The 27,115-nt window shown below is 41.5% G+C and overlaps 1 protein-coding gene across 3 annotated transcripts in view; it reads right to left on the bottom strand.

The window, feature by feature from the left end:
- LOC311227287 (enhancer of polycomb homolog 1-like) overlaps nt 1-27,115 on the bottom strand; it is a 186,777-nt gene that overhangs the window by 125,422 nt on the left and 34,240 nt on the right. The window contains exon 1 of one of the 3 annotated variants that reach the window (XM_084312881.1): nt 26,061-26,433. The exons of 1 other annotated variant lie outside the window; for it this stretch is intronic. In XM_084312881.1, coding sequence (XP_084169007.1) covers nt 26,061-26,213 — 153 coding nt within the window. In that variant the 5' untranslated portion in view covers nt 26,214-26,433. Of the gene's footprint in view, nt 1-26,060; nt 26,434-27,115 lie in introns of those variants that run through there. One more of the 3 variants, XM_084312884.1, reaches the window with a different exon arrangement.

Below are 27,115 nucleotides of genomic sequence, written 5' to 3'. Positions count from 1 at the left end.
CCCTAGCTTGCAAGGCTGTTCACTGGACCAACCGAGGCAAACTAGGCTGCATTAGCTCCAGTAGCGGTTTTAGTTTGTGTGTGTGCCGCCCATCACATTTGTGTCGTTTGCATACCAAATAAAGGCTTCTCTAAAGTCCTGCATTCAGGGGAGGAAACTAACTTTTTGGCTTACCAGCCAACTGGCGAGTAGATGATTTATTTTTACCAGCCAAACAGATTTTTTACCAGCCAAAAATAAATCGCTAATTGTGATAATTACTTCTTTGTATGTCTTCGTCTAAATAGATTTTCAATCATAGTAATAATCACACCGTGTCTCTACTCTTTAAAATATTTATTAGCATAAAACATTAATAAGTGTCTCTACTCTTCACAATATTAGCATAAAACATGTATTAATCACACCGTCTCTACTCTTCAAAATATTAGGATATCACATATTAACATGAAAGAGGGAACTATTCTGGACTGGGTTGGGCTGAACTGGGCAGTGAAAGATGCTGGACTGGGTTGGGCTGAACTGGGCAGTGAAAGATGCTGGGCTGGACTGGGTTGGGCAGGGAAAGTTGGGCTGGTCTAGGTTGGACTGGGTTGGGCTGGACTGGGCTGGGCAGTGAAAGAACCAAGCATTTCACTGCAATGTAATAGCTAAATAAAAAAAACTTGAACTTGACTTGTTACACTCTGGTTGGATGTCAAACATTCTGGTTGTACTGTACTTGTGCTGTATGATGGGGGGGGGGGGGTGGCAACCCGTGTTACCAAGTAAACAAATCACGGTGCTACTAGCGTTAGCTCTCAGAAGGTAGAGCCATATGAAATCAGTTAATTTTTTTTCCAAATTCCATTAAATATTTTTCCAAATTTCGTTTTTCCCGTTTTAATATTTCAGAATTCTGTATTTTGCTTTGTACGCTCATTTTACCATCAGAAATAGTGTCTAATAAGTGGGAATGAATAAATGTCCACAATTTAATAAGATATAACAGTCCATTTAATAGGGCTGTCTTAAATACTTCGAAGCTTCGTTCGATGGGCATGGGATTAGAATATGAAAATAAAATTCGATTAAAAAAATTATAAATTATATATATTTTTGCAAAATCAACTCTGCCTCTCTTTGTTAACTACAACAAGCAATGCCGTTTGTTATTTAAGATGAGGTCGGACTCGGCACCGACAGATGTGTTCATTGTGCTGCTTTTATAAAGCCTCAAATGACGGCTTACAATATTTCATGAAAGCAAAGTAGGGATGTCCCGATCCGATCACGTGATCGGGATCGGCGTCGATCACGTGCTTTTCAGAGGATCGGGGATCGGGAAAAAATAATAATAAAAATCGGCAGTCAAAAAAAGAAAATTTGTATTCAACAAACATGACCATGTCCACGTCTTAAACTCATACGGAGGCCTTAGGCCCTGTCCACACGAACGCTGGTTTTAATGTAACCATGATTGTATGTGCGCAGTTGCACTGTTCGGGCACACACAACCGGGGATTTGCTACACTGCAACCGCGGTCTTTGAAACCGGTGGCCAGGGTGAAGTTGTGCGGTTTTGCAGTTGCGTGTGGGCATAGCAACCGAGGTTATTCCCAGTGTTTACAGCAGAGCTGTCGCAATTATTTCCCATGTTCACGGCAGACCGCGGGGTAGAGAGATTATAGCAGAGCCAACTACACCAGTGTTTACAGCAGAGCTGTCCCAAGTAGCGTTATATGAAAATGATTGTAACAAACTTTTGTTCGAAACGTATCGTCTGTGTTGAAGAGTGTTGTGATCGACTGATGTCTTGTCGCATTCCTGACCCGACGCTGAGAGTAAACATGTAGCTGCAGCTAAACTAAACTCATGTGTTGTCAAGTTATTGTTATAAGGAACCCAGTCCAGACTGCATCCCCTTAACAATTGTTTGTATTGAGTCGTATTGTATTGTACCCATTCTGCAATGTGTTAAATAACGTTTACATCCATTTCATATCGGTAACGTTACCACATTACGTTAGCATTTAAGCTATATACTATACATGGATATAGCCATTCACATTAGCATGTAGCTAACAACACCGGCGGTCTTTTGTGAGACTAAACTATCCGCTCTTGGTGGTAAATTGTGTTGCTGATGGTTTTGTTTCATCAACAAAATGAGAGGCAGAACACAGTGAATGTATCCGTTTGTTTATTGCAGTTTCTTTCTTTGCTGAAAATATATGTTCCGTTGGCAAAATGATCAATAGGGTCCAGCTGTGCTTCTAAACAGGAAGTTTACTTCTTCTTCTTCAGTGAATTAATGGCAGATCGCGACCCAACAGGAAGTTTAGTGAGCGTTCAGCCTTTTCTGATTGGTTGAAATGGCCTTCATGTCTGAACAACATCGCCGCCTACTGTTTTGGCATTGTACTAAATGTATCGGTTGCTGGTTTCCCAGCCCTGCCGTGAGTACGCAGTTATACACGGTTGTTTACCTGTGTTCACCGTGTGGACGGAGTTTTATTTTTTCAAACTTCGGTCATATTAAATCCAAACGCTCGTGTGGACAGGGCCTTAGTTTTGGTTTTAAATTACATATAATATATCATCATTAATGTATTTATTGTCACAGAGCAGAATAATTGTCCACAACAAACACATTCCCCTTTAATTTACACCGTTGCAACAAACACATTCCCTTTAATTTAGACCGGCTACACGCTACACGCTCCACATCACAACAACAGTACAACACGTCGCTCCCGAAACACGGTTAATATCCACTGACTTGAGCAGCTAGACTTAATGTCAGAGGTTTGGAACTAAGCATTTTAAAATAGAAAGTCAAGCCAGTTGCAATGTTTGCAAGGAGAACAGGCTGGAGGCGAAGTTTTCAGACTAACTTTTCACCTGGAGGATAACGTGACTGAGGATTATCGTCGGCGTTTCAGACCAGAATGGACCATTACGTAAGTCGAACACTGAATGTATACTAATGTGCAAACATATATTGAAACTTTTAATATTTCTCATATGAAGCAGAAGCACATTTCCCAGGGTGAATGTAATAACAAAAGCCTCCGCGCTCGCGCCCCGGACTATAGGCAACAGATGGGCTTGTCTCGCTCTGCCAGTTTCTGACAAATGCGTCAAAATTGATTACTAATGTGAAAGATCGGATCGGAAACGATCGGATCGATAGATATTTAAAATCACATGATCGGGATCGGAAGCAAAAAAAGGCGATCGGGACATCCCTAAAGCAAAGTGTTTTGTTTGTCTAAGATTTTAAAAGGTTTAAACTTTACAGCACTGACAAAGTTGAACAAAGTGCTGTACAAGTCCCACAACATAAAGAAACAGTACAAACATTTTTTTTTCTTTTTTAGTCTATTCCATTTTTATTGCTCAATTCCGCGATTCCGTCCGCGATTCCGTGATCGCAGATTCCATATGGCTCTATCAGAAGGTAGCCAGAAGCCTGCAGCATCTAGTGCTACTATCGTTAGCTCTCAGAAGGTAGCCAGAAGCCTGCAGCATCTAGTGCTACTATCGTTAGCTCTCAGAATGGTAGCCAGAACCCTGCAGCATCTAGTGCTACTATCGTTAGCTCTCAGAATGGTAGCCAGTTAGCCTGCAGCACACTAGTATTGTGTATTCAAAAACGCACCGGACTGCGACGTAACGTTTTACCGTTTATTTGCTTGCTCCACCAGTGCACAACACACACACCAACTCTCGTTACCACAACGCTTTACGGTATTTTCACAGCACTGTCGCAACATTACCATAAACACCGTTGTGATCCGTGTGCTTACGAAACCAAGCCGCATTTCTCTGAGACGCTCTCTGATTGGCACTGACTGACGCTCTCTGATTGGCCACTAGGGATGGGAATCGAAAACCGGTTCCGGTTGGAAACCGGTTCCTAATTGGCCGATGCCTGGAACCGTGTGGCTCCCGTGACTTTCGATTCCCTTATCGCTGCCAGGTTTTTCCTAGTTGCGCAATAATGTTAGCGTTAGCATGTAGCCATGGCAGACTATTTGATTCATTAAGGGCTCGAAATTGCCTGGGTTTTGGTAATATGCTCCCGAAATGCTCCCGCTGTTTGGCTACTTCTATGTGCAGTGAAAACTACTTGAATGCTTTAGAACCTAGTCATTGATTTAGTTTAGGGTGAGCTAAAATTAGCCGCGGAGCTATCGCTAGCTAACGTGAGCTAACGCTATTTAATCAAGCTCACAAAGAGAGATAAACAGCTGACAGCGGATAGTACAGGTACAAATACAATAAAACAGCGGGTGGGGACTGTTGTGTAAACCTTGTACTCTTAGTTCACATATAATAAGAGCCGGATTGTTTGTTTACTAAGTCTCTACTCTGAGTGTCAGACAGGAAGTACCATGGTGCAACATACAAATGTGTCCGTGTAGCAACACAAGCCAATACCTTACAGGACAGGGGCCCGGGGAGGGAACTCTGTGTGTCTGTGTGTGTGTGTGTGTGAGAGACAGAAGTCAGAGGAATAACAACCTGTTATTCAATAGATTAAATTAGTTTAAGAATAAAAAAATAAATACATTTTAAGAGAATCTCAAATACATTATTTTATTTAAGTGTAGGCTATAGTTAATTTTTTATTTTTTACAGTTTTTGTATTTTTCTGACATGGTAAATGGCTGCTTTTTTATATAGCGCTTTTATCCAAAGCGCTTTACAATTTGTTCCATACATTTTATCCAATCACTCACACATTCACACAACGACGGCGGAGGCAACCATGCAAGGTGCCAACCTGCTCATCGGGAGCAGTTAGGGGTTAAGTGTCTTGCTCAAGGACACATCGACACGCTGCCCGGGAGGAGCGGGAATCGAACCGGGAACCTCCGGATTGCCAGACGACTGCTCTACCTCCCGAGCCACTGTCGCCCCTGACATGGGGGCTCAACAATAAATGACAATCAGAAATGTCAAGTTGCATGTTGTTATTCTAACCAGCTTAGTTCTGTTGCATTTCCAATTTATTTATTTAAATTATAAATTGATCAGGTATCGATAAGAGAATCTATAAAGAATCAAATCGATAAGCAGAATCGATAATGGAATCGTATCGATAAAATCCTATCAATTCCCATCCCTATTGGCCACTGACGCGTTTGCCCAATCCGTGACGAGCTGTGTCTTTGCCCATTTCCACGCCAAACAGCCTGCAAACTACCTGGCGTTCTATCGCCATTAGGGATGGGTACCGAATTCGGTACTTTTGAGGTACCGAACCGAAACACGTCGGTACTACCGAGTAGGGGTGGACGGTATAAACGGTATGAATTTGCTCTACGGTATGGATTTTGACTATACCGTGTAACCGGTAGAGCAGCTCTAAAAGAGCAATGACGTCATGTAACCACAGCGCGACTATTTCAATCGCATTTGCCCCTAAAAATAGATAGAATTAGTCATAGATAATAGATATGTGCAAACTGGAAAAAGTTATTTAGGAGGCTTCGCGCAGTGGGCGTGTCAACACGCAATTGTCATTTCATAATAAAAACATATCACCGCGGCGCACAGCAAGTTTCAATTTCAGTTCCTGGCATTTTTAACCAGTGGAGAAAGGTAAGGGATTTCCCTATCGTTTTTCTTATATGAATTATTCTACGTTAATAAAACATACCTGGTGATCAACTAGTTTGCTGTAAACATTATGATATGTGTGTAGTGTTATGATAACGACGGCTGCAGTGGGAGGACGGCTGCAGCAGTAGAGTTGCGAATAGCATGTAGCTGCAGAGCCGCAGAACCATGGGCGCTTTTAGGTCTGGTCACAGGCCCGCTCAACAGTGCCCCCCCACCCAACGGCTGAATTGCCAATGGCTCCTGAAAGCGCCCATGGTTCTGCGGCTCTGCAGCTACATATGCTTCTAGCAAAATCCAGCATCCAGCCTCGCTGTTTGCAATGGGAGCAGCACGGAGTCTCGGGACTTATTTTATTTGGAATATAATGACTTTATACGCAAAAGTAGCCTAGTTTTAAGTTAAAATATTATAAATCTACATGCCTTGAGGATGTCATTCTTTATATAGCCTGCCTATCAGGCAAAAGAAATTATTCTAACGGAAACACTGATACCATGATATATACCGTTAATGCTTCAAATTATACCGTGATATACATTTTAGACCATACCGTCCACCCCTACTACCGAGTATCGAATCAAGTGAGATACCATTTTTTTCCTTTCATGTCAACGTTCACATGCACAATATATGCTTACCTAGGATTTGACTTGATTCAACAACAAAGCAGTCGGAGCAATGACAAGCCGAAAACTGTCGAAATTGTAGTTATTTGAAGTTTGGATTTTTTTTTACGACTGAGGTAGGTAAATTAAATGTATGCAAATATGCCACTTGTTTGTTTAAATGTTAATAAATGGGAGCTTCTTCAAACAGCCATCTCTTTCCCGACAATCCTTTCAGTGCACGAAACCTTACATATGGTAATTAAACATTAAAACACCTGCGGGCTGCGGCTTATAGTCCAGTGCGGCTTATATATGTACACATTATTAAATTGAGCTGCTGCGGCTTATAGTCAGGTGCGGCTTATAGTGCGAAAAGTACGGTAATAAAATGTCACTCGGCTGCATTTAAGCCGCTCAGTATAGTCATCCAATATGTTCAATGCGCGCTATGGTAGCTTGTTACATGCTAGGTAGCTAGCCGGCTAATGCTGGGTTAGCCTCACGCCCACTTGTCATTCTCATTCGACTCGAAGGAGACATGTCGAGTGCTGTTGTTCGCCCCCATGTCAGACAGACCGCACTGATATACGAAAGAGACAACTCTACATGCAATTATTTTCATACACAATGTGTTTTTGTCTAAGTTTGTCTATGTTGGTCAAGCCGGTGACCGGAGTCTGTAGGGCCGCACGCAGTGGTCTATCCACTTCCCCTAGATGCGCGACATCTTCTAGAAAACGAGTGTTCATTGGAGGAGCTTAGAGCGCATCTGTACAACGATGATGTTCATTGGTTATGGTCAGATTATTATGAGGCGCAAATGGGAGGAATCATAAGGGGGGAGTCAGAGTTCGGCTTGTGCCAGTGAGCGAATCAGCAAATGAATACATTTATTTTGTTTACTAGTCGCCAGACTGGCGAGTGGTCTTCGTGAATCACTTCGCCAAACATAAAAAAATACTCGCATTTGGCGAGTAAAGTGGCCTAATTTCCTCCCCTGCCTGCATTATTACCATTAGTTGAAGAACCACAATGGCAGGTTTATTTGACCTTGCAATCTAAAAATATATTAATTGTAGTTATGTTAGCCAGTCTGCTACCTTATATAAGTAAGCACACAAGCTAATGTCCCATTACTTTGACTGAGCAGTGGACCATCTAAGACCATGAGTTTGGGGGTCTCTGAACAAAGTGACTGAGATGTAGGCTAATGCACTGTCCATTTGAGATCCAACATGCTTTTATGTTCTATTAAAAAAAACTTCAAAAGTGGCTTTGCTTTCTGACACATAGCTTAGTATTGGATTCTCTTGGTAACCACTAGCCAATTTTGTTTGCGGCAGATAAGACTGCCTACTCTTGCTAGAAACTTGGCAGGTTAACTACTTTTTTCTATACCAAAATGTAATTTGGCTGATATCATTTAAGTTAATTTAAATCCACCTGGAGAATTCATTCAGGCATAATCCACTGAAATCAAACTCTTAAGCCCTAAATTGTAATTAAAGCCCTAAATTGCAATTAACCAAAGGAAAATATTGTAATTTTCACCTCCATCTTTGACGATGAATAACACCATGCTAAAATTTACCAGGCGTGAAAAATTGCCACAGAGCTTATTCAGCACCTTCTTGAGATCAAGTGTACTAGAAATCTAAGCAAATTAATAAAGGGCAGATGATTTTACAGGGGGGTTTTGTAGATGGAGTACTGAATTTTGCCATCCAGACGCATGCAATTTGAAATATAGAATATCAGGCCTTATAAATTACCTTATTATGGTCAAGTCATACATCTATGGATCGGGCCACATGTCCCCTTTCCAATGGCAGAGTTAAATATTCTGGATTTAGTACCACCAGGCGCCCGTTACAGGGCAGCAAAGGGTGAATGAAATCTACTGTAAATACAGTTACTTTTGTTTTGTATAATGTCCATAGCTCCACCATTTTCCACCAGATTATACGTTGTATTTTATGGTAATAACGTTTGTTCGACACGTGATATAATCACGAAAATAACGTACAAATAAAAGTGTCATGTCAGACGGCTCCAAAGTTTGACAGGAGCTAGTGTGAGCTGGGTAGTGTAGTTTTACAAAATCCCTGGGTCTCCTCTTTCTTAGGACTACAACGATTTCATGACCGCATCATTTCCTCGCATCTAAGGGCGTTTTCACACCTGGCTCGTTTGGAGCTGTTGATCCGAAACCTGGAGCGTTTCCCCCCCTATTTCGGTTCAGTTGGGCATATATGAACACAGCAATCACATTCTGTTGCGGAACAAAACAAGCGGGCCGAGACCACCTAGAGAGGGTGATCTTGGCGCACTTCCAAACGAACCCGACGCGACTCGTACACTGTGAGAATGCAATCGACTTAACTTAACAACACAGTAATAATAATACGTCGTGGGTCAACGTGGAGCAGCGATGAGGTACACTGCGTCGTTGATATTTGGGCAGACGATGACATTCGTCAGATGCTGGAGAACACAAGTACACTGAAGTGTGTACAGACAGTTTAGTGACCGAATGAGGGAAAGGGGCTTTGAAAGGTCTGTCGAACAGTGTCGCGCTGCTGCATGTTGTTACAGCGGAGATACAACAAGCAGAGCAGACCCTGAAATGGTGTTTGTGTTGCCGGGTGTCAGTCAGCTGTGTCCCCGCTGCCGCGCAGGAGAGAAGAGCGGGGTCTGTAGTGACGCTGCAACAGCAGCACCGTGCGGGTCTCTCTCTCTCTCCATCAGTAAAGTCAGGGTTAGGGGGGGGGGGGGGGGGGGGGGACACCCCAAAATCTGACCAATGAGTGACAGTTTGCTCACGCGTGCATTTGTTTTGGTCCGCTATTAACACAGCCGCGTGAACACAAACGAACTAAAGGACAAGTGCAACATTGTATCATTATAGTCCCTGTGTCTCCCTGAATCGGAACAAAGCAAACGAACTACAGGTGTGAAAACTAGAGTTGTTCCGATACCGATACCAGTATCGGAAATGCCGCCGATACTGCCTAAAATGCTGGTATCGGTATCGGCGAGTACCCTCTAATGTTGCGCTCCGATACCATGACGTAATTTATCAACAACACTGCGGACGTTGGGCTCTGTAGATACTTTATATACTCATACTTCGCTGGGTGAGCATTATAAAACAAACGTGTGCTTAATCTACCGTGAATTAAAGTGTCAATTGCCATTAACAGCAGAGCAGATACTTTCTTAAAATGCCATTGTCCCGACAGCGCTGTTGACGGGGAGCTCTGATGAGTTCGCTTGGTGGCTGGTGTTATTAGCATTGAACAGCTAACCGAAAGCTAGCTTTGACGTTACCTTGGCTAAAGTTGTGGCTATTCACATAATCCAGCAATAATGGCTGCAGATCTGCAAGCAAAGTACAGCAAGTTGGCAAAGGAGTATTCCAAGTTAAATCACAATGTCACCGGCAGTAACGTTACAGTCTTTCCATATAGCGGTAGCTCATGCTAGCTAACATAGCTCACGGTAACGTTGTCATTGCACAATTGCACGTCGCGTACACAATTAATGACATGTTGCGGACAGCCATATCGGCGACAATGTTTAGCTTTTAGTGCCAAATGATAAGAGTCTGAGGCGGAGTCTCAAAAGAGAATGTTGAATATTTATTGTGCAAAAATCACAACAACAGAGCCTCTGGTACTAAACGGAGCCTTCTTGTGGAAGCAAGTGCAGCAACGAATAATGTCCGTGTGGAACTAATGTGCCAACAACCTTTCCGTGGGTGAACTCATTGAGATAGTTTTCAATTACTGATACTAATACTAATCTATACAATCACCTGTTGTTGAATAAATACCATTACTTTATAGTTATTACTAAAAAACAGTATATATAAAACAGTAAAAAATAACTTTTATAATTTATATAATATTTTTTAATTTTTTTAATGTATGCACTGGTATCGGATAAGTATCGGTATTGGCCGATACCCAAAGCTTAGGTATCGGAATCGGATCGGATCGGAAAAAATGGTATCGGAACATCTCTAGTGAAAACACCCTAAATCATCCGGTTTCCAATGCAATGTGCTGATATTTTTATAAACTCATATTTCACTAATATCACTTTACTCTATCTCTACATTCAATGATTTAAAGTAGCCAAACGTTACAGTATAAATACTAACTGGATAGTTGATGATAAACATTTAATTCCATTATCTGAAATATTCTAAAATCATTAAGTCTGCTATACGAAGTTATCCCTTTGTGTGTGATTATTATTTTCTCACAGTAGTGTATATATATATTAGTGCTGTCAGGCGATTAAAAAAATTAATCTAATTAATTACAGGATTTGTAATTAATTAATCTAATTAATCACATTTTAATCGCATAACCATTTTATGCCTGAAATTCTATTTTCTATAATCATATTTCCAATTGCATGTGTCCAGATGGCAGAATTCAGTACTGTATATAGTACAAAACCTTCTGTTTAATCATCTTCCATCTATTAATTTGCTTAGATTTTTCAGGTCTGGTCAATTTGAGCATGGTGTTATTCACAGTCAAAGATAAAAAAAATATGTATTGATATTCTCATTTGGTTTATTAAAATTGACTCAAAATAAAATTTTCATTCAATCAATCACCGCACAGATTGATTGATTGAATGAAAATGTTATTAACAGATTGCAGAATGGGTACAGTACAGTACGGCTCAATACACACAATTGTTAAGGGCATGCAGACCAGAGAAAGACTTTCGTCTTGTTTACATCAGGGTCCCCCATTTTCAATTCATAATGAATTGTAAGTAAGGGTGCAACTTGCACCGTGCAATCCATTCTTTGTGGATCTAGCCCACAGTATTTCTGACACTGGGAATACATTCCCTGAGATTCATAGATGTCCCTAGAATCAGATACCAAGAACATGCAAATGGACCATATTAAAAAAAAATCTGTAAATGTGTATTCTACATTATCATGGAATGAATAAGATACAAAAAAAAATTATAAAAAAAAAAAAAAAAAAAAAAAACTTTTTTTTGTAATTAATTTTGAGTTAATTTTCATAACGCGATAATTTGCTGTGTAATTAATTAATCTAATTAACGCGATAAACTGACAGCCCTAATATATATATATATATATATATGTGTGTGTGTGTGTTTGGCTAAAGTGGATAGAAAACACTACTGTGCAAAAGTCTTGGCACTAGGGCTGGGCGATATGACCAAAAACGTTATCGCGATAAAATTATTTTCATATAACTCGATATCGATAATTATCGTCGATATAATGTCCGTCAAGTTTAATTAACTTCTTATGCTGCTGCGAATGTCTCGAGTCGAGTTGATGTCGTCATCAGTCCGCGCACGTTAGCAGTTAGCCGACAAGCGGAGTATCTCATGACAATGTGCTAAATATGACACTAAAATACTCTCTTCCGCCACAATATATTGAAACGACGTCCACTGTATACCCCACACTACTATAAACGTGGCCTCAGAATTCACGCCACACACATACTCGGCACGTAAATATATAAAACAGCGCCGTGCAAGCTAATTAGCCTAGCAAGCCTCGTTGTTGAGTGAGTCCTACCTCTGAGTCTCCTTCCGGGTCTCCTTCGCTCTCGGCCATCTCCTTCACTGATTGGTTGTTAGTGCGTGTGCTCATATCCAAGCTTGGAAAATCGATATATCGAAACTTTGCGACCACGTTTCATGTTTATTTCGAGGAAATAATTTATCGCGATAGTTATCGTTATATCGCCCAGCCCTACTTGGCACCCAAGAGTTTTTATATAAATTGTCTTAGATGTAAATAATTTTTTTTATTAGTGCGTCAGTAGACTACTCTTAGTACATTTTCATTCAATAATTTTTTAAAGCACCTTCATGGTTTAATATGCAAACATATGTTGCAGGGACTCATTATAATCATCATATTGGCGTGACTATGCATCAAAGGGTTAAATCAAGCATTTTTAAGTGCTTTAGAGGAAATGCCAAAATATCGCGATATATATAGTGTATTGTGATATAGCCAAAAAAATATCATATCATTTAGAGGCCATATCGCCCCCAGCCCTAGGGTTAGGGTATTTACTCTTGCCTACATTTTAAAAAGTGAACGCAAAATTAATTAATACTAGGGATTAGTGTTGTCAAAAATATCGAAGTATCGATACAATCTGCAATCTGCTTCCTCCTGGAGAATATTAAATCTAAGCTTGATAAGGCCTAACAAAATTAATAGTTGGTTTCAGGTTGGTTGTCAGTAGGGATGCACCGAAAATTCGGCTACCGAAAATTATCGGCCGAAAATGGTTAAAACGGCTCTTTCGGCCGAAAGGGTTTTAGCACCGAAAATATATGACCGAAAGTCAAATAACGTGTTGTTGTGATGACGTCATCAAAACGCGACTACTACAGACATACCAGTAGCATGCGCAACATGTAACGTGAGCAGCTTGGCAGCTCTTCCTGCATTCTACAGCCTGTGATAACTAACACCTCTTGGGAGTAGGGATGCCCCCGAAACCCGGTTCTAAACTAAATTAGAAAAAAAACTGAGTATTGATCAGCTCAGACGTTAACGGTACTGCTATCAGTAGTCTAGGAGCGGATTAGCTACGGAGCTAACAGTGTACCATCCATCTGCGACGCAACGGTGGCAGCAACAGTGGACACTGAGTAATGTTAACGTTATGACGAGTTCATACTACACTACACGTATGAACTCGACATAACGTTAACGTTACTCCTAGTGATGCACGATATATCGGCCGCCGATATAATATCAGCCGATAGTCATTTTTTTACACATCGGTATCGGTCCGATGTCAAAATAGCTCCGATGTGAACAGGCCGATGTGACCATTCCTGTGTTTACGTGTGTGTATGCTTAGATGCGTGTGGGGGCGGGGCCGAAGTACTGCTGGAGGCGGAAGAAAAAAAACGTTGGCGAGAGAGCAGCATGTCGTCTGTTTGGTCATTCTTCACAGTGTATAAAGAGGATCCTCGCTATGCTATATGCAATGATTGTGAGGGCCGGGTGATGCGAGGGGGAGTTCATGTAAAATCGTTCAATACAACAAATTTGATAACACACTTAAAAAACAAGCATCCCGAAGTCTACAAAGAATATGATAAACTAGCTCATGCTAACAAGCAGCGGAAGAAAGCTACACCAGCACCAGACGGTAGCAGCACCAGTAACACCATAGAACAAGCGTTGGAAAAGAACAAGAAATTCAACAAGAACCACCCAAAGCAAAAGGCATTGACCATGGCAATAACAAAGATGATTGCTGTTGATGACCAGCCGTTTTCAGTCGTGGAAGACGAAGGATTCAGCGAGGTGCTTGAGGTCGCTGAGCCCCGCTACGACATGCCAAGTCGTCGTTATTTTGCGGATGTCTCCCTGCCTGCCTTACACGATATCGTAGCTACCAACGTCCACAAGTTACTCGACAGCAATGTCAATGACATCAGTTTTACAACGGATATCTGGAGTTCAGATCTCAACCAAGCCAGCATGTTGAGCCTCACTGCTCAGTGGATAGACGGAGACTTTGAGATGAAGAGAGCTGTGTTACATGCCCAAGACTTCCCTGGCTCGCATACAGGTAGGCCTGGCAATTGTTTAGCCATTTAGCCTGCTATGTCTATACATGGGTTTCTTGTTCGAATACATTTAATTATTTATATTAGACTGTAAGACTGGTGTATTTTTTCTTCCACGAAAATGTAGCCTCTAATAACAGATTGCCCAAACGTAAAATACACTGTAAAAGATAAGCTAAAAACACATACAACGCCACGCATTATTCATTGAGGTGATCATTCATATCTGGATAAGTATATAACCAATGCACGGATTCGGTCGAGGCAGGTAGCGTTATTTTGGGGAAATCGATATCCAATATAGACTGGTCTATTTTTTTTTCCACGGAAAATAATGTAATAGTTATTATTGCTAGAAACTTAAAATACCCGACACGCTAAAAACACAGACAACGCCACAGTAGTTCAAGTATATACTTTGCCCTGGTGCCTGGCAGTGTAAAAAGGTCATCATGGTGCAAGATGACGGTATATATGCCCTATGTTATATTTGCCCTATAAATATAAATATATATATATACACTCTCTCTATGGGGTCTCCGTTGCTTTCTGCCCCGAGACTCGCGTGCATCCTATTGTGACGTTGCCAGAAACCCATGTATAATGTATTATATCATGATTAATGAATGAATGAATGAAAACTTTATTTAACAGATTACAGAATGGGTACAATACAGTACGGCTCAATACACACAATTGTTAAGGGGATGCAGACCAGAGAAAGACGTTTGTCTTGTTTACATCAGGGTCCCCCATTTTCAATTCATATCGACATTTGACATACACAACATACATGACATTTATGGCATAGGGACATATTTAGTACTGATACATTTGTGACATAAACGGTATTCAATTATACAGTACTGTTACCCATAGATCCTGACGGAGTATATACATATGATGGGGAGGGGACTGTACATTAGGAGGTGGTGGGTGGGTGGGAGAGAAATATACATACGGTGGGGGGGGAGACTGTACATTTGGAGGGGGTGGGTGGGTGGGAGAGAAATATACATGCGGTGGGGAGGATACTGTCTATTAGGAGGTGGTGAGTGCCAGCTATAGCTAACGTGTCTTTGATTAAACTTTTTTTTTAAATTTTATTCCAGGTATCGCCATAGCCAGTGCGTTTGACGGCATGTTTACTCAATGGAGAATCCGGAAAGAAAATGTGCACGTCGTGCTTCGAGACAACGCACGCAACATGGTGAAGGCAATGGAGGAGTGTGGTGTTAAAAGCCTGGGCTGTATGGCTCATTCGGGGCAGTTAGCAGTGCACGATGCAGTACTAAGCCAGCGAAGCGTCATTGACTCTTTGGCTATAGCGAGAAAAATAGTTGGACATTTTAAAAGCTCCCCCCTTAGTACCTCTCGGCTGAGAGACATCCAGAAAGACATGGGGATGAAGATCAAGATGCTACAACAGGACGTCCCGACACGATGGAATAGCACATTCTTGATGATGAGAACTATCCTGGAACAGAAGCGCGCACTGGTTGTGTACGAGGCTGACCACGGACTGCCTGTATTTCTCAACGCAAACCAGTGGAGTCTCATTGACAAAATGACTACACTCCTGGCACCCTTTGAAGAATTGACAAGAGAGATTAGCTCTCATACAGCTACAGCTGCTGACGTGATCCCATCTGTTGTGGCACTCAAGCGTTTTCTGAACAAGACAGCCGAAACCGACAGTGGGGTGAAAACAACCAAGTCTGCACTGCTTGAAGCCGTGAACAAGAGATTCGATAACATTTTCTCCGAGCAACTCTACTACTTGGCAACAATCCTGGACCCGAGATACAAAGATCGCTACTTTGACACAGACCTCAAGCAAGTGGCAAAAAACCAGCTAGAGAAAGAAGTGGACAAGATGACAGCGTCAGCGACGACCAGCGCCAGTGCCACAGTGCCTACATCAGACGCAGAAGACCATGAGCCAGAAGAAAAGAGAATGTGTATGCCAAGTGCAGGCCATTCGTTCCTGGACATGTTCGATGAAATTCTGGAGGAAAAGGAGCAGGATGAACAGGCAACAGGTCTAACAAGTGTGCAGGTAGGCCATGTTTCAAGTTTCTTTATTAGTTGTTGTCATACAAAAATACAGAATACTTTTATATGAAATGCTTCTTCTTTCTGTTTTGCTCCTGAGAGTGTGCTAGATAAAAATAGACGGCTAACACAGAAAAATAGATAATTGAATGAACAGTTATTTTATTTAATTTGGTGTCATGAATGCAAATGTTTAATAATAATTTCCTGATGATTTGCCAGAGATGTATATTTACACTTGACTTGTCTATATTTCTTTTAGGTGCATGGTTACCTGAGTGAGCCCACCATCCCCAGAAACGTGAGCCCGCTGCAGTACTGGCAAAGCAACATGACCCGCTTCCCTGCCCTCGCCTCAGTGGCACGCAAGTACCTGTCCGCTCCTTGCACTAGCGTGGATAGTGAACGTCTCTTCTCTGCCGCTTCAAATGTTGTCAGTGAAAAGAGAAATAGGATCGGTACAGAGAGAGCAGAAATGCTCCTGTTTGTTAAGCACAACATTTGTCTGCTTCCAAAGCCTGGGAAGGCCACGGGTTAGGCCTAACCCTAAAGTACTGGGCAGTTACTGTACTTACAATTCAGAAGACTGCAAAAGCCAGTGTCTGTTCAGTTTGTTCTGGCTCCATTTTCACATTTTATCTTATAAATACCAATACTGTTGGCTTTGGCCATTTAAGGCCTACTACTGTCCTCTAAAGGTTTGAACTGTTGTAAAACGTATTTTTATTTAAATATTTATTTTCATTTAACATGTTTTGGCCTAACCCTAAAGTACTGGGCAGTTACTGTACTTACAATTCAGAAGACTGCAAAAGCCAGTGTCTGTTCAGTTTGTTCTGGCTCCATTTTCACATTTTATCTTATAAATACCAATACTGTTGGCTTTGGCCATTTAAGGCCTACTACTGTCCTCTAAAGGTTTGAACTGTTGTACAACGTATTTTTATTTAAATATTTATTTTCATTTAACATGTTTTGGCCTAACCCTAAAGTACTGGGCAGTTACTGTACTTACAATTCAGAAGACTGCAAAAGCCAGTGTCTGTTCAGTTTGTTCTGGCTCCATTTTCACATTTTCATCTTATAAATACCAATACTGTTGGCTTTGGCCATTTAAGGCCTACTACTGTCCTCTAAAGGTTTGAACTGTTGTACAACGTATTTTTATTTAAATATTTATTTTCATTTAACATGTTTTGGCCTAACCCTAAAGTACTGGGCAGTTACTGTACTTACAATTCAGAAGACTGCAAAAGCCAGTGTCTGTTCAGTTTGTTCTGGCTCCATTTTCACATTTTATCTTATAAATACCAATACTGTTGGCTTTGGCCATTTAAGGCCTACTACTGTCCTCTAAAGGTTTGAACTGTTGTACAACGTATTTTTATTTAAATATTTATTTTCATTTAACATGTTTTGGCCTAACCCTAAAGTACTGGGCAGTTACTGTACTTACAATTCAGAAGACTGCAAAAGCCAGTGTCTGTTCAGTTTGTTCTGGCTCCATTTTCACATTTTATCTTATAAATACCAATACTGTTGGCTTTGGCCATTTAAGGCCTACTACTGTCCTCTAAAGGTTTGAACTGTTGTACAACGTATTTTTATTTAAATATTTATTTTCATTTAACATGTTTTGGCCTAACCCTAAAGTACTGGGCAGTTACTGTACTTACAATTCAGAAGACTGCAAAAGCCAGTGTCTGTTCAGTTTGTTCTGGCTCCATTTTCACATTTTATCTTATAAATACCAATACTGTTGGCTTTGGCCATTTAAGGCCTACTACTGTCCTCTAAAGGTTTGAACTGTTGTACAACGTATTTTTATTTAAATATTTATTTTCATTTAACATGTTTTGGCCTAACCCTAAAGTACTGGGCAGTTACTGTACTTACAATTCAGAAGACTGCAAAAGCCAGTGTCTGTTCAGTTTGTTCTGGCTCCATTTTCACATTTTATCTTATAAATGCTTATACATACCAATACTGTTGGCTTTGGCCATTTAAGGCCTACTACTGTCCTCAAAAGTTTTGAACTGTTGTACAATGTATTTTTATTTAAATATTTATTTTCATTCAACATGTTTTGGTCTTATATTGTTTAAAAATATCAGTCATTTCTGAAAATAAATTACAAAAGTAAAAGAAAAAAACGCTTGGAAAATAGTTCTTTATTTGATTATCATAAAAAAGTGTTTTCTATACAGAGATATCGACATCGGTAAATATCGGTATCGGCCAAAACAGCAATATTAATATCGGTTATCGGTATCGGCCAAAATTTCCACATCGGTGCATCACTAGTTACTCCGTTTAAATGAAGTGTTTAATTAGCAGCAATCGGTTGTTGAAAATGTATCGTTAAACCGCAAATGGAAACTCTCCGCTCGGTGGTAAATTCATGGGTTGATGTCGGTTTTGTTTCATCAATAAATGAGGCAGAATACACAGTGAATCCATCCTTTTTTGTTTATTGCACGGTCCTGTTACAAACAAATCCTGAATGAATCCTTACTTAGCGAGCCAGTAAAGATGGCGGCGTTCTGCTTTTGTGCAGGACGCTACAACGTGTGACGCGTCTCTCTTCTGACCAATCAGTGGTCTGCAGCGTTTCACGTGACTTTTCTGGTACCACTATATATAATTATATTATATAACAGTGTATTGCAAGGTCTGACATTGACCAAACTTGATATGCATGACCTTGGTGGGCTCTAGGTCAACTCCTGAAAAGGGGGTCAATGTCAGACTTTGCAATCAAAAGTTAGGGGGCTAATAACCCTTGCCATAATTTCAGTGCGCCCCCTAACTTTTGATTGCAAGGTCCGACATTGACCCCCTTTTCAGGAGTTGACCTAGAGCCCACCAAGGTCATGCATATCAAGTTTGGTCAATGTCAGACCTTGCAATACACTGTAAGGCACTGTAAGGCTACTGTCCTGCCTCACTTCCAGTGATGAAGCTAAGCTATGCTAACGGAGCGTCTATTCCCAAAGCTAAAATGCACGCACAGAGACAAAAAAGGTATGCATCTTCTTGTCTAACTCCAGGGAAGATGTTAAATAAGCTAATTTCCAAAAAAAGTGGAGTTCCCCTTTAAGGCATTAACTGGGTTAATTAATATAAATGTTATATTGTAACTGTCTATACACATGGTTCCGAAACATGTATGTTCCAGGCTGCAATTTTGAATCTGAGAGAGCTCTGGTCAGCGAAGCCGGCGCCGTTCGTGAATCGCGACCTCCATGTTTTGGGGCTATTCATCAGAAAACGCGGATCCCGATTCGGCTCCCATCCGTCGGGCAAGAACTGGCGGTTTTCAGCCTCTCTCTCTGGAGCTTAACGGAGTTTCGAGTTTGGGATTCACCGTGTTGAATGGGGCGTCTGAACTAAGCGAGGACCTCATGCGCATGCGCGGCGAAGAATGCGGAAGCGCCCTTGCACTCTTCCGCTGTCATTAAGCAACACGCGTTAGGTTTAGGGATGGGTACCGAATTCGGTACTTTTGAGGTACCGAACCGAAACACGTCGGTACTACCAAGTATCGAATCAAGTGAGAAACCGAAAATAAAAATAAAAATAAATTAATAAAATTTTTTTCATGTCAACGTTCACACGCACAATATATGCTTACCTAGGATTTGACTTGATTCAACAACAAAGCAGTCGGAGCAATGACAAGCCGAAAACTGTCGAAATTGTAGTTATTTGAAGGTTGGTTTTTTTTTTTTACGACTGAGGTAGGTACATTAAATTTCTTGAGACTAAAGTACCAAAAAAAGGTACCGTTGGGTACCGGTATCGATTCACAGGTACCGGTTAAAATGTGAAAGGTACCCATCCCTAGTTAGGTTACAGGTTGTTTCTGTTTCGGTGATGTATTTTCGGTGAAAAAACTCTTTAGACCGAATTTTTGGCAATTTTCGGCAGAAAAATGTCGGTGCATCCCTAATTAATACGGACTGTATTGATCTATTTATGACGTGAAATAAATCTCATTCCGGTACCAGGCCCATCGGGCTTAAGAGGTTAACAGGTTTTTCAGCCCATTATCAGAATACATACTTCCCTATTCAAACAGGTTTAAATGTTAATGTAAGCACTGCAGCCCATGCAGATGGCAACAGCATTGCTTGCTCGTCTGTGAGACTGAAAAGACAACAGTTTGATGGATCTATAGCAGTGAGAAACAGGCTCTAATCTCTGCGTTGCTGTTCAGTACTGCACTGAGGAAACCTATACTCCCCAAGAGCTCGGAGAATTGTGGCCGGCAAACAGTTTACTTTCACTTTCAGCTAGGGCTGGGCGATATGGCCAAAAATGATATTGCGATATATTTTGGCTATATCGCGATACACGATATATATCACGATATTTTTACATTTCCTCTAAATCACTTAAAAATGCTTGATTTAACCCTTTGATGCATACAGTCACGCCAATATGATGATTATAATAAGTCCCTGCAACATATGTTTGCATTATTAAACCATGAAGATGCTTTAAAAAATAATTTAATGAAAATGTACTAAGAGTAGTCTACTGACACACAAAAAAATTATTTACATCTAAGACAATTTATATAAAAACTCTTGGGTGCCTAAGACTTTTACACAGTACTGTGTTTTCTATCCACTTTAGCCAAACACACACACATATATATATGTATATATACACACCCTACTGTGAGAAAATAATAATCACACACAAGGTATAATGGCTTATAGCAGACTTAATGATTTTAGAATATTTCAGATAATGAAATTAAATGTTTATATCATCAACTATCCAGTTAGTATTTATACTGTCTGTAACGTTTGGCTACTTTAAATCATTGAATGTAGAGAGAGAGAGAGAGAGAGAGAGAGAGAGAGGGGGCGAGAATGAACAAGAGAGCCAGCCCCCCCCCCTCTGGGTTTGTTCTAGGTTCGCGTTTTGATCGTCTAAGGCTATGGTTAGACTAGTGTATTCCTGGCATTTTTTTATACGTTTTTGACGACGTTTGATGTCCTATCTACACAGAAATGCGTTTTTTGGCGGTTTTTTGTGGATACGGCTGAAACGCAAAATTGTGTTTGCGTTTGGAGATACGCAAAAAAAACGAGTCGACAACAGCGTGTAGTCAGCACGGAGCAGTTGTTGCGAAAACGCCCATGCGCAGTAGATACCATCTGCGTGCCCTTCCGGTGACAACAGTGTGTGTGTTTGGGACAGAGCTCCGTGTCCCAAATAGCTTCAGCTACCATGTGTTGTCAAGTTATTGTTATAAGGACCCCAGTCCAAGCTACAACAGTCTGCATTCCCTTAACAATTGTTTGTATTGAGCCGTATTGTATTGTACCCATATGCAATATGTTAAATAAAGTTTACATCCATTCATTCTGCTAGCATTACCGATTGCATGAGCAGCTGGCTAACGTGAGCTATCAGGATTCAGACCCTGTTAGCTCAGAGTTCCTCTTTCAACTTAACAAGCATTAAACAAAATGGCCCAGTCATCTATTCACCTTTGTTTAATACACACAGCGTTGTCTCTAATGTTATCTAACTACTGATAGCTCGCGATATCAGTTTTGGTGCTGGCTAAGTAGCGTGAGCTAACGTTAGCTTCTAGCCACAATGCTATATTGTTATAATGGCATACTCCATTGACGTTAGCATGCAGCTAACAATGCTACCGATCGTTTTTTAGACTAAACTATCCGCTCTTGGTGGTCACTTGTGTTGATGTTAGTTTTGTTTCATCAACAAATGACAGGCAGAACACAGTGAATGTATCCGTTTTGTTTATTGCACTTTTATTAGGCTTTGCTGAAAAAAGAATTGCTGCATTGAGTAAATAGCCGCAAGATGGTGGCGCGGCATAGGCGCCTGCCTTATTGACATTTTCTTTGCTGGAGCTTCCAGGAAGTGTATTGGCACATTCGTTCTGATTGGTTGAAATTGCCTTCATGTTTGCCACCTACTGCCACCTACTGCTTTGGCAGTGTACTACATCAGTGTGCTCTGGTGACAAAAACGAAAAAAAAACGAAAGTGTGACTCGAGGCGCATGACGTCGCGGCGATACGCGGCGATACGTATAAGAAAACAATACGAAGATGATACAAAGGTGTAACCGCAGCCTAAGCTGCCGTAGGTGATAACGTCACACTCGAATGTAAACAGGAAGAGATGGAGACACACGGAGATGGAAATTGAATGATATACAGAAACGAATAACTAATAAATATGAAGTTATGTTTAAACTGCTGTTGTCAAGCGTTGTCAATATAACCCACCCCATTTCCTCACGAATGGAACTAGTCTTGTGGAGTCCGCTTTGACCGTTTACCAGGGTTAGCAGCTATTAGGCTTGGGCGGTATCCTTTTTTTCACACCGGCAAACCTTTATGTTATAACACCCCGGTGCACGGTATTTGACGGTATGACGTTCATTTTCATCAGCGGGGGGGGGGGGGGGGGGGGGGGGGGGGGGGGTTTACGTGTAACCAAGTAAACAAATCATCGTCAGCTCTCAGAATGGTAGTCCCGCACCGGTAGAAGCCCGCACCGTTTTAGCGTTAGCATCTTAGCCTATAGCCATGGCAGACTATTTGATTCCTTAAGGGCTAGAAATTGCCTGGGTTTTGGTCATATGCTCCCGAAATGCTCCCGTTGTTTGGCTACTTCTATGTGCAGTGAAAACTACTCGAATACCTAGTCATTGATATGATTGATTTAGTTCAGGGTAATCTAAGATTAGCCGCAGAGCTAACGCTACTTAGCGTGAGCTAACGCTAATTAATCAAGCTCACAGAGAGATAAACAGCTGACAGCGGATAGTACAGGACGATACAAATACAATAAAAAGGCGGGTGGGGGCTGTTGTGTAAACCTTGTACTCTTTAGTTCACATATAATAAGGGACAGAGTATTTGCTTGCTCCACCAGCGCACCACTCCACAACAACACACATCAACTCTCGTCACAACGCTTTACGGTATTTTCACAGCACTTTACATTACCGTAAAACGTGAAGACCGTTGTGACCCACTCGCTCCACTAGACTGGTCTCGCCCTCTGCTGGCGCGTGTGTGCACTACACTCAGTGTGTGCACTACACTCAAAACTCAGTTTCACTGTAATAGAAGCTGAAGCGCATCTGTGATTTTGACGGTGACAACGGTATTGATTTTCAATACCGTCGGTATTTCGAAATACCCCGGTATATTGTAATACCGTCATACCGCCCAAGCCTAGCAGCTATCGCTAGTAGCTTAGCATAATCCTAATGGATACCTTGGTTAGCAGCTACCGTTAGCTCATTGCTCGTGTCAATTAAATTACATGTTATTAAAGGTCCACGCTGGTCTGTCTAATGAAATTACAACCGCAACATTATATCGCACTGTACAGCCCTGACTACACTAACGTTAGCCTATAGCTCCGCCGTCCTTTCTCGAGGAAAGCACTGCGAGTGTCTCTCGGCCGCGGGCGGCGCCATATAAACTAAATACTCGATGTTCGCGATATAGTACAGTACTACATCTCGGGTAGAACAATCCGCGATACATCGAGTATACTCGATATATCGCCCACCCCTACTTTCAGCACAGCCGGAAGGCAAGCATCCCCATATGAAACACCACCAAGTGCTCACCATGACCCTTCCAAGCATGTACAACACAGTACACACGTATGTTTGCATAACCTTGGACGTTTCCATTTGATTCTCACTGAATCATTCCCCCTGGTGAATATGAACACGCTCGCCTGAACCCCTGCATCAACGTTCTCCTACTCCCCCACCACACGAGAGAAAAGTAAATAAATAGCCTAAAACTAAATATATAAAATCCACAGCCTCTGGCAAATACGCACTTGATGCCAAACCTAATCAAGCACTCAAGTTTGTTTACTTCCCTGGTGATTTGCTGGAAAATAAGAGTTGTATTGCACTACAAGGACAGAATGTAGAGCATGTACACAGACTACCCCAGACCACAACAGTGTCCAGAAATAACCTTTAAAAAATTACTATATCGATCACCGTCAGGTCTGCTCATGCAGCGTGGACCTCTTCCACTCTCTCCCGGCTGTCAGCTACTGTCCCAGACACTGTAAATGCCACTTAAGTGTGATGGATAGTGACAGGGGGCTGAGGAGGGCTGTTATAAACACTTAGAGCTTTTTAGTTATACATGGGGTGTTGTGCAAGATGTGTAGGCAAAGAAATAAACACAAAATGAGAAATGTACATTTTATACAAGTTTCTACTCTATAGTATCAGAGCTGCAGACGTTGGACAGGTGACAGGTCAAGCATTCCAGCCCAATGAGGACACACAGCTGAGAGCTGGTGCGCTGCCAGCGTGCGTGCGTGTAGTATGTACATGTAAGAACCGTCTGGCACTGACAAACACAACACATCCCTGTGGACTCCCACCAAGCCACAGACTGTGACCTCGCTTTCACCCAAACACAAGACAAAGTGCCTGGCCCAACACAAACAATCCACACGTGCTGAGGGAGTTCCCACCCAGGTCACAGCACAGACACCCTCCTGCCTGTAAGGTACAAAACCACACAACAGACTACCATCATTTCTGAAATCCAAACCTAGTAGCAGTCCAAAGAAGCTGGTGGGCTATGAGTTCTTATTGGGATAAGTGTAGGCCTAGTTAACACTAAACACTCATCGTTAGGGCATATCTATTGCATTCATATTATTATTATTATTATAAATGTACCTTGCATTGTGATCTAGGTCATGTTGTAAGACCCAAATATTAAAAGTTTCCATTACTTAATGAGGGAAGACAAAGATGTTTACCTTGTAGACCACTGACCACATTGGGCGAAGTCGATGTGATTACAATTGAGGCTTAGGAAGTGTGTGCAACACACTCAATAGAAACATCAAAATTACAATAACTACAGAAAGCTAAATAATCCATTTTCTACATTAATTTTTTTAATTTAAAGTAATGAGATAAAGCACATTCTTATTTGCAAGTGATCATTGACCCAAAATAGACAGGTTCATCTCTACTGCCATCAAAACAAGACCGGTGCGATTTGCTGGCATAGAGCGCAAGGCCTACCTAGTAACATGGCTGTTACATAATTGAGCACTCCAGTTGACAGAAGTGCACCCTCCCGAGTGCCACGTGCCACTGGTTTGCCAGCCTGCTGTGCCAGCCGACACACTGACATCCTGGCACAAGGACCCAAAAGTGTGGAGCACCACAACTTATTGACAGTTGAAATGGAAGACTAAAACTGACTAAACTAAAATGACTGCTGTTGTAGACCTCTTTAATCCTACAATACTACTACGGTTGCGTCTGAGACATGTCCTTAATACAGTGAGACTATTAATGGGTGAAGAATTTCAGATACCCCCACTCTGACAGTAGTAGCCCATCATACTGCCAAATAAGCAAGAACTATTCAACTCAGCATAGATCTACATTCTAAATAGTTATGTTATTAAAGACTAGTGATGCCAGCCACACGTCAACACTCCCACTTTAGACAAATGATCCTCAATATAGGGTACACAAAAGTGTGTTGAAAGTAATTCACCAATGCATGACATGACCACACAGTCATCTTAATGAGCAGGTGGGTGTTGTCAAATGAAGCCAGGAATACAGAAACAGTCCATGTGTGTATTGTCAATAAACACTGCAGAAAGTGCACAAAGGCTGCTCTGCTTAAAATGCAACTCCGCTGTAATCTTTCTCGGCATGCACGGTGGCAGTGTTGACACTTCTCTTGCCATAGCAGGTACTGGTGGCAGATGTCATTTGAAAACACTAGCTCCCCCTTGCACTGGGCCGAGGCAATTACGCCAACACAAGGCCTATCCCGAAAGGCAAGACAAAATGTCGGTATTGCAAAAGTCACGTGATCGCTTTGTACTCAGAAAATCATCTCAGACACACACAGCCCCGTTTAAATCGAGAGATTATACTAAAGACTCATCAAATACATCTTCGCTTTGCCCAAACATAAGTAGAATTCCCCTATTCGTAGCATTTATACTACAAATCGTCGTGTTTCTGGTGAGAAAAACTTGCGGCCATTTTGTGAAAGCTTGCGCAGAAAAGAGAGGGACACCTCTTATAATGTAGAAAATGAGGATGTTTATTTGCAGATTTTCGAACTGTTTTAAAGCATACCGATTCCTCTTCTTTCTCCATCCCCGTTGGCATCTGCGGCACTGCCCGGTTAATCGATGCATATTCGTGTAGGTCTGGTAAATCCTCACAACGGAAGACGGGTAGTGGCTTTGAAGCGTCCAGCGCCCGTGCCCGAAACGACAGTTTACTCATTTTTTACAGTTCGAGATGAAACATCAATCTATCCGATCTCCTAATATTCACAACGGTCTCGAGTTGAGCTGTCATGGATGATTCTGTGGCGGTTATTCTGAATTCTAACGTTGAAGCGGTTATTTAGGGCGTCGCCAACGGAGCCGGGAAGAGGCCCGGATCTTAGTCGCTCTCTTTCGGACTATTTTTCCCCGATGCTCCGCTCCTTATCGCTGGTTCAGTACGCCATGGCCAACATGGCGGACATTAAAAACTCTTTTGCTCCCGTTCGCTCGGAGCAGTCCAACCCCCGTTACGTAGCCAACCATTCCCACACGTTCCCGAGCGCTTGCGCGTTCGCGACAGTTGGGGGGGGGGGGGGGGGTTCTACACCCTCCCTCCCACCCACCAATAAATAATTGAAATAAACATAGGTCTGAGACGAGAGAGAACAATGATAAAGTTGTGCGACTAGAGTAATAATGATTATATAAATAATATAACAACAAAACAAAAACAATACAAATCAAATGACTGAACTTCCTAAATTGCCTTTACATTTAGTAATTTAGCTGACGCTTTTATCCAAAGCGACTTACAAGTTCTGTACGACAAGTCATCAGGAAGGGTACAACTCTTATCCTTTAGCCAGGAGGATGAATTTTGTGGATTAAATCTAGTATGTCAGATCCGTTAGAATAAGATAAATACATTTGTTTAACCAAACCATATCCAATTAGGCATGTTAGGTTTGAATGCATGTTCGGTTTGAATGAGTCCCCTTTCCAATGCCAATATCAAAAGGCTTGGAGTTGATCAAATAAAGTAAGCCTGCACATTATAAGTAGATGGGAAGCTTAAACTTGCTACTATATATCAAAAGGCTTGGAGTTGATCAAATAAAGTAAGCCTGCACATAATAA

Source organism: Notolepis coatsorum (genome assembly GCF_963971535.1).
Source record: "Notolepis coatsorum genome assembly, chromosome: 4".
In the NCBI taxonomy this organism is placed as follows: Eukaryota; Metazoa; Chordata; class Actinopteri; order Aulopiformes; family Paralepididae; genus Notolepis; species Notolepis coatsorum.
This window is presented reverse-complemented; position numbering and strand designations above follow the sequence as displayed.